The sequence below is a fragment of the Apostichopus japonicus genome, chromosome 6 (assembly GCF_037975245.1).
Source record: "Apostichopus japonicus isolate 1M-3 chromosome 6, ASM3797524v1, whole genome shotgun sequence".
Lineage (NCBI taxonomy): Eukaryota > Metazoa > Echinodermata > Holothuroidea > Aspidochirotida > Stichopodidae > Apostichopus > Apostichopus japonicus.
The window spans coordinates 6,798,337-6,814,064 of NC_092566.1; the positions used below are offsets into that span (position 1 = coordinate 6,798,337).

General features: G+C 38.2%; 1 protein-coding gene across 1 annotated transcript in view; it reads right to left on the minus strand.

The window, feature by feature from the left end:
• Positions 1-311: 311 nt before the first annotated feature.
• LOC139968816 (folliculin-interacting protein 2-like) overlaps positions 312-15,728 on the minus strand; it is a 35,745-nt gene continuing 20,328 nt past the window's right edge. Inside the window, exons 6-16 of the mRNA XM_071973245.1 lie at positions 15,566-15,663; positions 13,261-13,335; positions 12,427-12,587; positions 11,582-11,785; positions 10,874-11,046; positions 9,565-9,682; positions 7,259-7,311; positions 5,796-7,094; positions 5,127-5,310; positions 4,015-4,218; positions 312-3,661 (exon numbers count right to left, since the gene is read on the minus strand). Coding sequence (XP_071829346.1) covers positions 3,398-3,661; positions 4,015-4,218; positions 5,127-5,310; positions 5,796-7,094; positions 7,259-7,311; positions 9,565-9,682; positions 10,874-11,046; positions 11,582-11,785; positions 12,427-12,587; positions 13,261-13,335; positions 15,566-15,663 — 2,833 coding nt within the window. The 3' untranslated portion in view covers positions 312-3,397. The remainder of the gene's footprint in view (positions 3,662-4,014; positions 4,219-5,126; positions 5,311-5,795; positions 7,095-7,258; positions 7,312-9,564; positions 9,683-10,873; positions 11,047-11,581; positions 11,786-12,426; positions 12,588-13,260; positions 13,336-15,565; positions 15,664-15,728) is intronic.

Below are 15,728 nucleotides of genomic sequence, written 5' to 3' on the forward strand. Positions count from 1 at the left end.
CCCGCCCGCTTGGCTACGCGCCTGGTGAGGGTTTACAAACTGGTTATTACCTGACTTTGCAAGTTTTATATGTCCCTTTTCAGAGCACTGCTTTTGTTTACCCATATTCCTGTTCTTTCCCTGAATGGGGTACAAATTATGGAATCCCCTAACCCCCTCCCTCCACCTGGTCGTGAGCAACTTTGTGATATCTTCACAGCCTTTCCACTCATCCTTCGGCAACACTCGGGTAAGGAACTAACTATATTCTGCATGCAAGGAGTGAGTGAGAGAAGATTCAAATGGAACACAAACCAGAAACAATGAAGGCATTTATAGGTTTCTGTTTTAATCATTCACACATTCAATTGCATCATTTATCACATACCTCACAGTCACTCAGTAAAAAAAACACAATACATATGTAATGAAAAATGAAAAAAAAAAACTAATTTTTTTTTTCATGCAGCATTTTTGTATCAAAAAACAATTTGTTTTTAAATTAATATTGATCATAGTAGTAAAGTGAGGCACTCAGTAATGTAATTACACATTCTGTGTAATTACACAATGTAATTACATAATGTAATTACACATTTCATTAAGAGACAATAACAATACAATGCCACAATGAATTAATGAAAACATATTCCCTTATCAAATTTGTAGATTTTGTCTCAAGAAAGTCTCAACTTTTGTCTCAAGAAAGTTCCAATGCTTTCATCCAACCTATGTATGTGGAAAAGTGCAGTTCTCATGGAGTGGGTTGGTATGTAAAAAATAAACCCTGCAAAAGCAACAGCCATGGCCACTTCAACATAAACCCTTTGCTTAAATTCTTCTGATGATCTGGTCTCCTACAACAGGATACATTACGCATTATGGCACATGTTATTTATTCTCCATAATCTGAAAATGATTTCACAAACATCTGGACTGTGGAAAACCTTCCTTTAACAGGATCCTGACCCCAGGATTGTGGCTTAAGGTGAATTTTTGAAATATTATGTCTTCTTTGAAAAAGAGGAACATCATATAATTCAAATGATGTATGTGGGCTTGTAAATAGGGGTTAACTTACTAAGGCATAAAATAAGAAATTTTGATGAGTGCAACAATCCACATCATAGCTTGCACATATTTAATGAGTTTTCCCAGATTTTATCAAATTCTTCAAATGTGTATATCTTGGGGGAAAAAAAGGAGCTTTTTGGAGAAAATTCAACAAAGTTTGAATGAGAATATCACACACAACAAATGTTCTAAATATGGGGCAAACTGGCTAGGTGTCCATAGTACTTGAACACCAATGCCTTTCATAACTGAGACGTTAGTTTCAACAAATGGCATCACATATCACCAGGGGTCGGGAAATCCAGGCCCCCCTCCCCCCCCCTCCAGGATGCAGCAGTAATATCATTTTCTACAGGATATAACTTTTGAAGACATTATTATGCCTCACCTAGAAAAAATTCATTTTAAGCATCTTGAGGTTTGTCAAATGGCATTTTTTTCCCCTTTAGCTAGGAGTAGATACATATCTTCTTAATTTTTATCATAAAAGACACAAATCTCTGAAAGATGAAATAGCCTTTGTTATAAGAAAATACTTTTATATCTTCATAAATAAGGAAAATACTTATGATGTTTTAAATTAAATGAGTACAAATTTATTTCGATGACTTGAGGTAATTCCATCACCGACAGAAACGAGCGAGAAAAATTGCTAAACTTGTAATTTAGAGATTAGCATCACAGAACACACACCCAAACCTTGCGAACCAGCACAAGATGATATTTCTGAAATATAAATTAATAAATTTTGTAGATTGATCCTCAAGGAAGGAGAAGAATGTACATAAAATAATTTAATTTTTCATATTGTAAGGTTTTTTTTTAATTTTCAATTTCATGATTAATCAATTTCTTACATATATATCTTATAGTTGACAAACACAAAATCCTTAAAATACTCCTAATTTTCCACAGAAATTTGTTTTTTGTTTTTTTGGGAGTACCTTTGTGCAGTTGATTTTTTTTTATAATTCCTGTAATATTTTTCTCTTTAATGGGCCTGTTGACCTGGCCTGTTGACCTAGTCTTGTAGCCCTAAACTTTACCAACCCGTATTAAACGGCAAGCCCTCTGCAAGGAATCAGAGAGACGTTTTTAACTTGCTGAAGCAGTCAGTATATTTCAGTGCTCATTAATACTTATTTCACCACCCAGTTGGGACAATTTTTTTCTATACTGTACTGTCATGTCCCACTTCAGAGCACTGGTAGTGTCAGTATGAGCAGTATGAATATCATGTTTCTATCAGATCAAGGTTAGGAACTGTTTGTACTGTCAATACCAGTGCTTTGAAGCATGATATGTGAGTACAGTTTAGAGAGGTATTAGCATTAGTATCAGATGAAGGTTAGGAACTGTTCGTACTGTCAGTACGAGTGCTTTGAAAGCATGATATTATAGGACAGTGTAGAGAGGTATTAGCGTTAGGAAATTGTCCCCATTGGCTGAATTTCACAGTTTCATAGCTGCAGGTTTACTATAACAAGTTGCATAATCTGAATTTCTTAAGTTGGTATTAAACAAACATAATTAAACAATCACCCTGGAAAACAAATTTCAGGTCCATTTGGAAAATTATTAAAAATAATAATAATAATAATGATATTAAGGAAAAAAAACAATCGAAGCAAATGACTTTCAAATCAATTTTGATATTGGAAATGAGATAGAAACTCATAATTTGACTTGACTTTGGTGACAGAGGGGGGAAAATGAGGATTGAAAAAACAACTAAACAATATTGGTATTTCATTTCTTCTACTCCTTCTGATTATAATATTTGCTAATAATGACTTTACATGATATATTTATAGGAGTAGTTATCCTTAAGGTGATTAAACATAAGACCACACAAGACGAAACTAAAGCTTGCTGGTCTCAATGTCAAAAGGGCAGCCAGTATTAAATGCAATGATACCAAGAAAAATTGTATATTTGGGACACGGTTCGAGTAACCCAACTCCTGCCCTTTGTCGTGTAACTGTGGCTTAACCGTCTCACCCAGTACCGGAGAAATTCATTCCCGAATCAGCTTTCTCATTGTATGACTGTATGTTTTTCTATTCATGATCCCGAGGGGCTGATTTTTCTTGCTTCTTCCTTTCGGGATCATCCATCCTCCTTCAGACTGTATGTTTCTATTCATGATCCCGAGAGGCTTTTTTTTCTTGCTTCTTCCTTTCAGGATCATCCATTCTACTTCAGACTGTATGTTTTCTATTCATGATCCCAAGAGGCTGATTTTTCTTGCTCCTTCCTTCCAGGATCATCCATTCTCCTTCAGACTGTATGTTTCTATTCATGATCCCGAGAGGCTTTTTTTTCTTGCTTCTTCCTTCCGGGATCATCCATCCTCCTTGAGACTGGAGGGAGGAGTCCTCTCGGGACTGGACCGCTGTTTCTCGTACGATTCCTTGAGCACTCCCATGATGACATGCGGTGAATGTACGCTGGTCACGGATAGGAGTAGTTGAAAGTCGCTGACTGAGAAACCCAGGTTGAGAGATAGTTCTTTGGTCGTGGCTCCGGGATTGTTCTCCAGGTAAGAGGCGAGGACCGTACTGTTGAAGTAGATCTCCTGTAGACGGTCTTCTAGATGCATCAAACACTGGAAAGACGAAGAAGAGGAACAGTTCGTGATCGTCTATTTTAATATCGTTTGGCAACGTTCCAGTAGATCTCAAACACTAACAACAGAATATACCTTCTCTTTTCCATCTCTTGCAAGCTCAAAGCCATGATAACCATTAGGCCATTTTTTTGGACGTAACAACAGTTATAACAGACAAAATCGGACAGGCTGAATTGCTAGATTAATCTTGACTTTGAAAGTTACAAGCAACAGAAATGTTTTTCTTGACTTAAGGACATAAAAATACAATTTGGAATTGAAAACCTGTCCTTTTTCCCCTTCTCATCTTCTTCCCTGTGCATTAAAACAGAAAATGAATCTCAACTTACAAAATCGGATTCCAGCTTTCGACTAGTTTCGTGAGCCACTGACTGAACCGATTCCAACAGAGTCTGAACCATGTGTGACACGCCCACTTCCTGGCCCAGGGGCTTCTCTGCGTTACGCTCACTGGATATCAGGTCCACGGTCCATTTGTCCGTGTTGGCAACGATACAGACTGCTTCGGCCGTGGGTTCGTCCAAGACGGAATGCTGTATGCGAGATGGAATTGTAAGAGTTCATGATTAAATGCATTGAAGACTCGCCCCACACCGCGTGCGGCCATCTGAAAAAGTTAACTTTCTGTTGCTTGCAAGTGACGTTTTGTTCGTGTCGCTACAAAATGCAGACAGTAATGAAACGTGATACCTTGTTATCTTTAGCTGGACCTGATATGTCCATCGCTGTATCATTTGTACACTGTGCTGTCGGTATTGACTGCAGCTGTATGTACTGACTGTACACTAGTGTCTGGTTGCAAGCGGTGTATGTATTTTCTGGGATGGATGGTGGTGTCTAACACTTCTGTTACACCTCATTCGAAACTAGGTCTGATTACCGACATGAGACGTTTCTTTTTGCGCGAGTCTTCACACCCTTTAATTCAATACATCCGTGAATTCACCGAGTGTCTGCAGTCACAGATAAACATGCTGTTACTGTTACACAGGGTAAATGCTGCTCTATCAAGGGATTTTTAGCATCATTGGGATACGGCTTAACCCGGGTAATTTGGTGCTAACAAAAAAAATCCCTGAATTGAAATCTTCAAAATCTGTATTGTGTGGATTTAGTTGCATATGACTCTGACCATGTAACATTTTACACTAAATTTGATACTTCTTAATCTGAGGAATTTAATCAGTTATAATCATTTTGATATCAAAACCAAAAACCAAACCACACAACATACAAACATCATTTTCAAACCATGAATACCTAAAACTTAACGTCGTCCCGATCGGTAAGAAAACACATATTTTCAATCTGTAGTGGAACATTTCCACGACTGCTGTATCTTATTTCAATAAGATGATAAAAGTCAAAGCAATGTGGCTATGAAAAACCAAATACATTTCTGCCAAAAATTAATATGGTAAGTTGTTGAGCGCTTCATTACCTCAGCAGATGATACCAAGTCACTGCCAACTTGTGCTAAGTCTAACGAGAAGGTTCCATGTAGAGCTAGATCTGGGATATACTGTTGGGTGTAGCCACCGAGTAACGACCGGCCGATGTTAGTGATGTAGCTACCCCCTCCATCTTCCTGGTGTCTCGAGCTATCCGCATCTCGCGAGTGTTGTCTAAAAAAAACAAAAATAAACAGGATCCACAAATGTAGGAAAAGTATCTCGCAACGGAAGGTAGTGTGAAGGTACATGCAGTGAGACACAGCCATGCCTGAGAGCGCTGGTAAAAGCAGTTATTTTGAGTGAAATTTGGATAATTCTTCTAATGTTATTTGATACTACAATAAATTTATTGCCATGAGGATGTACGTCACTAGCTCAACTCAAGTAATGTTCGTGGCTCAAACTAGGGCTTCCTCCTCATCTGGAGCCAGAAAGAGCTTCAGAGAACTATTTTCCAGACCCTGATTACAAGAGGTTAAAAAACAATGCTAAAATGACAAATTTCATTTTTACATTTCATTGAAAAGTGTCCTGGCAACAAACCTTGGGACATAATGGATTTCATCGCAGAGTAGATAACAAAAGAGAAAGAATCGTCTATATAACAAAATTTTAAAAAAATGGAAAAAAATAAATAAAAAAAATGAAAAGCTTACATTGCTAGAGGGAGCTCTTCCTGATCAAACACTGTCGATTCTGAGTGGAAAGTAATGGTTGATGAGGACAGAGAAGCCTCCGAAACGCTGGATATACCACGGAGGAGGGCGACATTGGTGTGGATGTCATTCTGTCCACTGGCATGTCTGCTCCTACAGTGTTCCTTATCGATGTTATTATTACTGCTCGACGTACCGCTGGAGGTGTGTCGAACGGGGGTATCCCCTTCCTGAGGTTTCTCCACGAATGTACCTGAGTCTGATAAACATGTGCGACATAACGTTCTGACAATTTCGTTAAAGTTCGTTCCTCGTACGGTCTTAGCCGCTGAGCCTTTCTCTTCGACGGCTATATTACCGCACGGACATTTACCTTGGCAGTTAGCGGTCCCCATGCCAGCTTCAGTCGCTGCCCTTCCCACGGGTACAACCACTTCCACCTTGGGGGAATATTGCACATCATTAATTACTCTGCATTGGACGATTCCAACATCCTCTATAGAAGAATTAACCCCAGACTTTGACGTCCTGTCCTTACGAGGCGTGACGTTATTCTCCCTGTGCCTATCTACAAACCCTTTGGGAGAATCCATCACTCTTGTTTGAGTTGGCGAATCCTCCACCGTTTCATCTCCCTCCTTTGAATGATTCTCCGTTGGTACAGGGGTCCTCTGTCTCTCCTCCCGGCTCCCTTTGGAACACCCTTCGTCACAGACCGTCGAGGCAGAGTCGTCGCTAAGGATTGTCACTGAAGAGCATAAACTCTGACATTCCTGCAGTCTATGTAACTCTGTTCTTTGATCTTCGTTCCCTCCTCCCATATCACCTCTCATGCCCCCTGCATCTTTAAACCCCCCGGCCTTTTTCAGTAACCTGCAGGCACTCCCATCCTCTCCCTTCACACACATCTGACACTTTGTACAACAGGAGAACGAATCTGTTTCCATGTGCTCCTCTCCTTGAAAGAGCGAAATGTTGTCGCGACTGAGGCCGTCGTGACCCTCCGCGAATCCGCTGTCCGTTTTAGCCGCGGAGGACTGCTCCGAGACGGTCACGGACTTTTCAAATTCTGTGAAATCCTGATTCGTCTCTTCGACGGACAGACTCCACGTGAAGACGTGACCTTCGGGGTCAAAATGGACGGTGAATTCGTTGCAGTGCGGTTCTGTCTCGTGGACCTCGCTGCAGCGTATAAAGTAGCTGAGTATGTAGAGAAGGCGACAGACGACGTCCGCTCGTTTGCCCACCACCACGGTTCTGGCGATCTTGTGCGGGTATCCTATGGCACCATACAGATCCCTGTAGAAGAAAAATATATCGAAAAAAGATGAAAAAAGAAAGAAAGATTGGATGTTTGACAACTTGTGAAGTGGAGGAAAAGATTGACAATGAACAATTTGAAGTTTTAAATTGAACGAAATATCTCTAAGATGGAGTTAAATTTGTCGTTGTAAGATGCTTACCCCAATTGGGCCCACAGAGGGTTGTATGGATGAGACTGGGCCAATAGATCCAGCTAAAAGCCAAAATTAAACAAAAGAGAGAGAGAGTGAGTGAAATCTTTATTATTATCCAATGAATAAATTCGACCAAAATATGCAAGTTTTAAATGGGATCGTACCCAGATATGACCTAACCTTAGGCTACAGTTTTTTTTTATCTTAATATAATTATTGTTATCGGTATTTGAACAGTATCGGCAGATATTGGGATCTGAAATATCGAGTATCGACGAAAGACGATAGTGACAATATCAGTGCAGCAATACTTTTTGAATTGATAACAACTAGAGCAGCAATGTTTCCATTACTCAACCCATTGACTTTAGGAATTGTCCAGTTAGTTCGATTGTGTTGTTTGTGATTGTGAATATTTCACTAAGAAGGAAGTTGTGCTAATTCGCTGGAATTTCTTACTGGTATGTTTTTGTCTATTTAATATCAGAATGTCTATGGGCACTGGTCATTATATATAACAACCCTGTGGAGGTCCATGAGTCCTTCTGGGTAATCTTGTGAGATATCGACAAAAACAAGAGCCCAAATGGGCAAAATGGTTCCTTGCTTAAAGAAATATAAATGTGTTGTATATGTCATCACCTAATATTATCATCATACCACTTTAGCTGCTACAATATGACACTGTCTCTTATGAATATGCATAGTATCATCTTCACACAAAGTCAGGTACCATACCAGTCATTTCCAATCATAAAGTAAATGCTAACACTTGAGCCCAATTGGCATTATCCAAACTTGGGTCCAGAAAAACTTTGGCTCAAAAAGGATTGGGGCCCAAAGAAGTTACAAAAAAAATTTTTGGTTTCCAAAATGGGCCTGACAAAATTTGGGGCCAAAATGGGCCTAAAGTATTTTAGGCACACATGTACCAGCTATTAACCAACAATTGTACACCCAAGTTTGTATACAATCCGATTTAAGGTTGTGGAGTTAGTGCAATTTTAAAGTTTTGGCCCCTCCCACAAATTTTGGGCCCATGAAGAGTTTCGTACCTAAATGATCACAAATATATTTGGCTGAAACAAACTGACTCAAAACTATATTTGCCCCCCCCCCCCTATTAGAACCCCGAAAAATGTGGTCTTAAAATGACCACTTCCCTTCATCCAATCATCATATTCATGAACAAGCTGTATTGCAATCCCCAATGTGGCAAATTCCAGAAAAATCAGCCAGCAATTGTTGAAGAAGCAGGCATTTTTGCAACAGAGAGGCAGACATTATGTCCCGTACAGTACCATATAAGCTCTACCTTAATTCAAAATTTCTGATTTATTCTTCCTAAAACGTGATCAACGAAGCAATAAACTCCCCCACCCACATGCCTCCACCCCCAACCATACCCCCCCTCCACCGCCGACACCCATACTCATCATACCCATCCACATCAATCACAACTTGTTCAAATAATGTTTTACTTTTTGATCAGCAATTGTAACCAAAAATGGAAAAAACGGAAACCAAAGTCGTATAAATTGCAATTTTCGAAGAATCTCGACAACTTTTGGTGAAGACTTCATGTTCTCTGGAGATTATTGACACTTTTGACAAGTTCAGCTGCTGTTTCCCCAGCAATTGAAAACGATTTATCTCTACTGTTAAACCTCAACAAATGATTTAATTTTTTCTTCATAAACTACCAATCTCTTTCTAAATCTTTAATTTGATATCCGCAATAAATACTTTTTTTTTCTCATCTGCATGACTGCAACAACTTTGTGTCATACTTTTTGGGCTATATATTTTAGATTCCTTTTTTTTCGGATCTTTCAATACAAGAATGAAAGAGATCATTAAAAAATAAATATTGTGACTGTTGTCAATTGCACATTAAATATTTGTGGTTTTGTCTTGGGTGTTTTATCCAATATTATTAAAAGCATGAAAAAATGATAAATCAAGGAGAACCACAAAACTAGATGATTTACGATATACACTGCTAGACAAAGAAATGTAACACAAATTACTTGATATATGAGAATACTAGGCTTTGCAAGCAATCATTAAAAGCAGCTACATTTCATTTTCCTCCCTTTTGGTTGTAGAATAGGTACTTTAAGTAAAAATGAAAACGTCTTTTTTCACATGAACTTTGCATGACACTGGGTGTTTGCCACCCACTTCAATGACATGACCGTAGTTGACGATACCCCCCTCCCCCCCCAAAAAAAAACCCTTCCTGCTGGGAAAGGAGCAGAAAACTAAATAAGAAAATCATCAAAATTGTTTGTGAATATCATTTCGCTCACCATTGAAGATGAATGTTTATCGAGGTAGGCTCTACTGGGGGTTGAACCAGAGGGCATGACTGTGGGAACCCAAGCTAGATGGTGGGTCAAGACGGCAGTAAGGAGACGTGATACAAAGCTACCAGAGGAGAGAGAGAGAGAGAGATACATGGAGAGGAAGAATTGTCAGTCACATATATATATATAATTATATTTTACCACATATCCAGGGTGTCAAATGAAAAAAAATTCTACAGTATAAAAATCTTTCAAACAACTTGCAAGGTTTAAACTGGAACAAACACATATAAATTGATCATTTTCTAAGACAAAAAATAGGTTGGTCATGGTTATTATTTAAACATTCTTTTACCTAGACATTTCACTTACGTAGGCACTACTGCTTCGCACCACTCTACCAAACCCATCATCTCCCTAAAGTTAAAACTCAACTAAAACTCAATGAAAATCTTCTCTAATAGCCTCTTAAGAAGATCCTGCTAGCCTAGGATCGAAACGTCAGGCCAACTTACATTTACACAATCTTTAAAGGTCTACGGACACCAATGAATAACATTGTCCTAAGCACTCTGATAGGCATAAGAAATCATGAAAATAGCTGCAAAAATCCATCAAATATTTGACCATTTTACAAGTCTGTTTCTTAATTCTAGTTTCATTTATGAATAAACATAAGTTAATTATGAACATAGATGATGTAAAGGGTGTGACTGCCTTATTTTCTGTTACTGTTATTCCTTTGTTTTTACAACCTTCAATTCAAGGACACTGAACTCAGGTTTGTGGTCTAAGGCCATTTAAAAAAATAAATTATCGTCTTTTTTTTTTGATGAGCGCAACACCATACGTCATAGGATGCACATATTTCACAGATTTATCAAAAACTTGTATATTTGAAAAGAGCTTTACGAACATTTCAAATTTAAGGTACTAATTTGTGCAACTGAAGCAAAAAGTAAGGCGATTCCTTGTGTCATGCATAACTGTGTTTCACAAGCCATCTCCTTATCATTGCACATCTTCTTGCCTGTTTCCTCCAGTTCAGAATAAAAAACAACAATTCTGGACAAAAGTTACTATCAGAAACTAATCTGTAAACTAAAACGGAAAAATTATTCTTAAAAATCCTAAGCTTTTGTCTCAAAATCATATGCATGTTTATTATTATATTTTTGTTTTTTAATTTCTCGATACTTACAAGTTAGTCTGCTTGTTATTGTGAGTGTCCAGTTTTAAAATCCTAAGCTTTTGTCTCAAAATCATGAAATGCACGTTAATATTTTCGTTGTTGTAATTTCTCGATACTTACAAGTTAGTCTGCTTGTTATTGTGAGCGTCCAGTTCGCTGACCAGCAATTTAATGAGGTGCTGGCATAGACTGCTTCTCTGCTGTGGGTAGCTCATCATATTCAACCAGATGGGCTGCTGGATCCTGGGCGCAGAATAAATGGCCAGAACCGTAGCTCGGAACCTGTCCAAGGCCTGAAATGATGAAGAAAGAAACATTCCCGATACTTGACTGAATGACAAAGAAAACAAGGAATTGATCAATCAATGGAATATGAAGCTATTCTAAGGAATCGATCAATCAATCAATAAATAAATCCTGATACTTGACTGAATGACAAGAACACAAGGAATTGATCAATCAATAGAAAATGAGGCTATTCTATGGAATCAATCAATCAATCAATCAATAAATCTCGATACTTGACTGACAAGAAAACGAGGAATTGATCAATCAATCAATGGAAAATGAAGCTATTCTAAGGCATTAATCAATCAATCAATAAATAAATTCTGATACTTGACTGACAAGAAAACGAGGAATTGATCAATCAATGGAAAATAAAGCTATTCTAAGGAATCGATCAATCAATAAATTGTCATTCCATCAAATATATAAGTACACATCATGAATACGTACATTTCATGATAAGTGACTCCATTTGCAAGGGAGGAGTAGTAGGGGGGGGGAAGAGGGGAGGAATGAATAAAGCAACATAACGTGGGTTACCTCCAATGAGGGCTTGAGGAGGGCCTTGCGTTGATAAAGGAGAATGGTTTCAATCTGGGTACATAGACGGTGGAAGTGGCGTTCGAACATGGAGAAGTGCGAGAAGAAGAAGGTCTTGAACTGTTCGCTGATCTGACGTCTGTTCTCTGGTAACGATATCACGATACTGACTCCTATCTTTGTTTTCCTCTTCCTCGTTAGCGGCTGTAAGACAAAAGGATGGGATGCGTGGTAACGGAGGAGACTTAGTAAAGGGTGAGGATGTATGAGAAGAGTGTCTCTAGGTCATTGGTCGAAATACAAATAGCCTGAATGCCTGTGGTACTTGAATCATCACCATGTTACACAAAATGTTAAAAAGCAATGGCATTGTCAATGCATTTATTTGTTGTACTCTTGGCTGGAAATGTTTACCTACAGTAAGAGCACCCTTCTTGAGTTTAGTAAACTAAGATGAAAGAAGTTGAAATATAATCCTTAAATAATCAATACTGATAGCAGAATGATTGGGAGGTTAGGGGTGGGGCAGACCGAGCTGGGAGGGAGAGGGGGAGAAGAGGGTTTGCGAACAGTGGACTGTCAACTGGAGAGACGAAGGGGGGGCAAAAATGTAAAACAACTAAGAAAAAAAAAATGTCCAGAACAATGCAAGCCAGAGATAAGGTCACCGGGAAATTAATAGACAAGAACTGACCATTTCCAGCATCACGAAGATGTTGGCTACGAATAAATGAAGTAATCTTACTGAACGAAAATGTGGCTTATGAATAATATTGGAATAACATATCTTAAGTATAGACTCGAAAGTGTTACTAGAAGTTACAGACGGGAACTGGGTACAGTACCTCCTCAGAACTGCTCAGGTCGGACGACTTCTTGCGGGCCACGTACTCCATACTGGTGACCTGGTTGCGCCACCATCTCCGGTGCAGGCTGTTGTTAGGTGTAGTCGTTCCGCTGGACAGACTCCCGGGGGAAGGGATGGGACCGACAAAACTTCCGGACGCTATCAACAAAATGTAACAGAGGTGCTTATTTTTTGGTCAAAAGATTTTTCACACGATATAATGATTTCACGGTTGGACGGTCGGATTGGAGGTACACCAACAATTTTACAAACTAGAAATAGAACAACTAGAGAAATGTCAAAGGACCACGGGAAAAAGTTATTAATACATAGTAACCCTCATAACATGGAAAGTAAGACAAACCTCTATGGTTCCCTCTTCCCACCACGCGTATATACAGAATTTAGTTTCTCAATTAGGAATCTCTGTGCCTGCAAATACATGTATCTTTTAGAGAGAAAATAAATGACACAGCATAAAAGGCAAGGAATATTTTAAACCAAAGATGGCACACAAACAGCAGACCTTTTCTTTCCACTTTAGCTCTGGTGGAATATTCTGAAGATCTAGCTTTCAAGTGCCTTCGATGGTGTAAAAAATGGCGGTATTATATTAAAGCAGCTTTCTTGGTTGATTTGATTAAAAAAAAAACATTTCATTACTGAGTTACACTACAAACCAATTACAATGTAGACTACTTGATGACTTGTCAACTTCAAATAATTAAGTAAAAGTAAACAATTTTCATACTCATTTTCTTGCACGTAATTTACCGATATGGGGGGAGGGGTGGGGGGTAATTAAACAAACAGTCACTTTAATGGAACCAACCTGAAAAATCTGAGCTGTCTTCATCTTGGCTGTGGTAGGGTGAATTTGCTGGTATTGCTACTGGTATGCTGTGGGCTGTGAAGGACACAAGACAAGCGTCAAGTATTTCGTAATTAATTGGTGGGTGTCATTAACTCTCGTGAAGAGTAACGGTTTGGTCTCAAGGATACTTTGATGATAAGGTCACTGTAGCTTGTAATGCTACTAGTAAACTCTGGTATAAAAAAAAAACCTTACGCAATTCAAAACAACACCTTACGCAAGATGAGATCGCAACCGAGACTAGGACGAAAATTGGATTAAACCAGCTTTCATGTGGTAGTACACTTTATTTTATCTGCTTCACGTGCCATGCATGAAGTAAATATCTTTACATAATCTTATTAAAATCATTGACTATTAAATAATGTCAAATAAATCATTCACCAAGAAAAGAGGAAACTTTCCCTGTGATTGTTATCTGCACACAGCACAGTAAACACATGGATCTGATATGCGTGCATGCTTGTATTGGTTGACCCAGAACTACAACACAAAAACATTTAGCATCATGTTACCATGACACTGCAGTAGGATCAGCGTTGCATTGCAAATGAATGACGAATATCCACAATATAAGCCAAGACTACACGCCAAACCCAAATTAAGAAGTTGAAAAAGAAGCATATTCTCTCTTCTCATTCAGCTATATACGCAGTATAATTTTTGAATGACTCAAGGCGCAATTTTAGTGAGTACTGTTAATTTTGATTACCCCAGGTTTTCAAACTGATAGGAATGGGAAAGTCTAAAACATTCCAAATACACAAAGGTTATGATGTCATCTCCTCAGATGCAAAACAAAACTAAATGTGGGAAAACATGAAAAGGTTGTCAAAGACAAATGGTGTTGGAAATGTCATCGAGAGGTGCTGTTGTCGTTGTTTGTAAGGAATTAAAAGAACATGCTTTGGTTGAGTTCTTAGAATTTATCAGACACATGGATTAGCAATTAACATTTAACCTCCACAGAGGAGTCAAATGATGTCATCATCATGCATTTAGTCTTAAAGGAGCATTCCAGGGTTTAATATCATATTATTAAATGTGATATCTTGAAAACCACAACAGCTATAGAAACATAATCAGCACTCAATTTTTTTCTCATTTTTCTTGTGCTATAATACAGTATATCGGGAATAAAACTCGGGACTTAATTCATCCTTTAAACTAGAAACCTTTACTGCTGGGTAGCGTGCAAAGCCACCAAACATTGCTTCGGCATGATTTGTTACAAAGATTCATTTTGCAGCCTAAAGTTAATTCTTGATAGGTGTTGTTGATCATGCACTTGTAAATACACTTGGAAGGTTGTTTGTTTTGCGAGGTGAAATCAGCATCAGCAAAAGGAAATCGTTTGCCAGTACATGCAGGAAGCGTGATGCTTCGTGAAAGCTATGAGTCACTCAGTTACAGTGCCCTGATCATGCATATCTTCATTTCCTTTTAAGGACCAGAATGTAAGCTTTCATTTAAAAATATATAGAAAATATGCATACCAGACTTTCTGCATCATATGAAAGATGAAAATTCACAGTTTTTTTTTTACTGTAATAGATTAGAGATTTTAGCGGAAGAAAATTTATGGGGGGTGGGATACTGTTTGACCTTTTGATGATCCAACAAAAAACGCAAACATCATGTGATGCTGTGACTTAAATTTTTAGCTCCATATTTCGTCTTTTGTTTATTCTCATGAAAAGAGGTTGCAGGTTAGATGGCTCTACCACTTTTCCATTTTTGAGAAATGAGCATTTAACAAAACTGAGGTTCATCGATCAAAGTGACTGAACTACCTAGTCTAATACAAAGACCTTTAGGTCAGTTCCTCAAATGCAACTCAAAGCTATGGCTCTACCACTTTCAGTTTTTGAGACATGTCCATTTAATAAAAACTAAGGGTTCATCAATCAAAGTGACTGAACTTCCTAGTCTAACACAAAGACCATTAGGTCAGTTCCTCATGCAATGCAACACACAATTAATTTTGCATAAATTTCCAAAAACAATGGATTATCATAGACATGGCAAAACCAAACAAGGCCTGCACCCAGAATAAAGACATGGTCAACTGACCCCATGAAGGTACATTGCAGAGATTTCGCATGTTATTAAAAGGCTTAAATATATCTTGCAAAACCCAGAATAGCAAGAGAAACATTACTAGCAATCCATATTTGGTTTTTCTTCTCGGCCTACGGTAATAACAAGATTAAAATTCCGACCAGTCATGCTAATGAATCATCCAATTAATTTTTTTAATTACCTATTGACTCTGATTCACTTTGATACAGACTTTTCATAGTCTGTGGGATGGAGGTCTCCCCTCCGAATAGACTGATATAGTCCTTTTCATCTTGGTCACTGAAAGAAGAAAAAAAAAGGGGGGGGAGGTGGATATGAAAATAAAAATATTAAACCAACAAGGA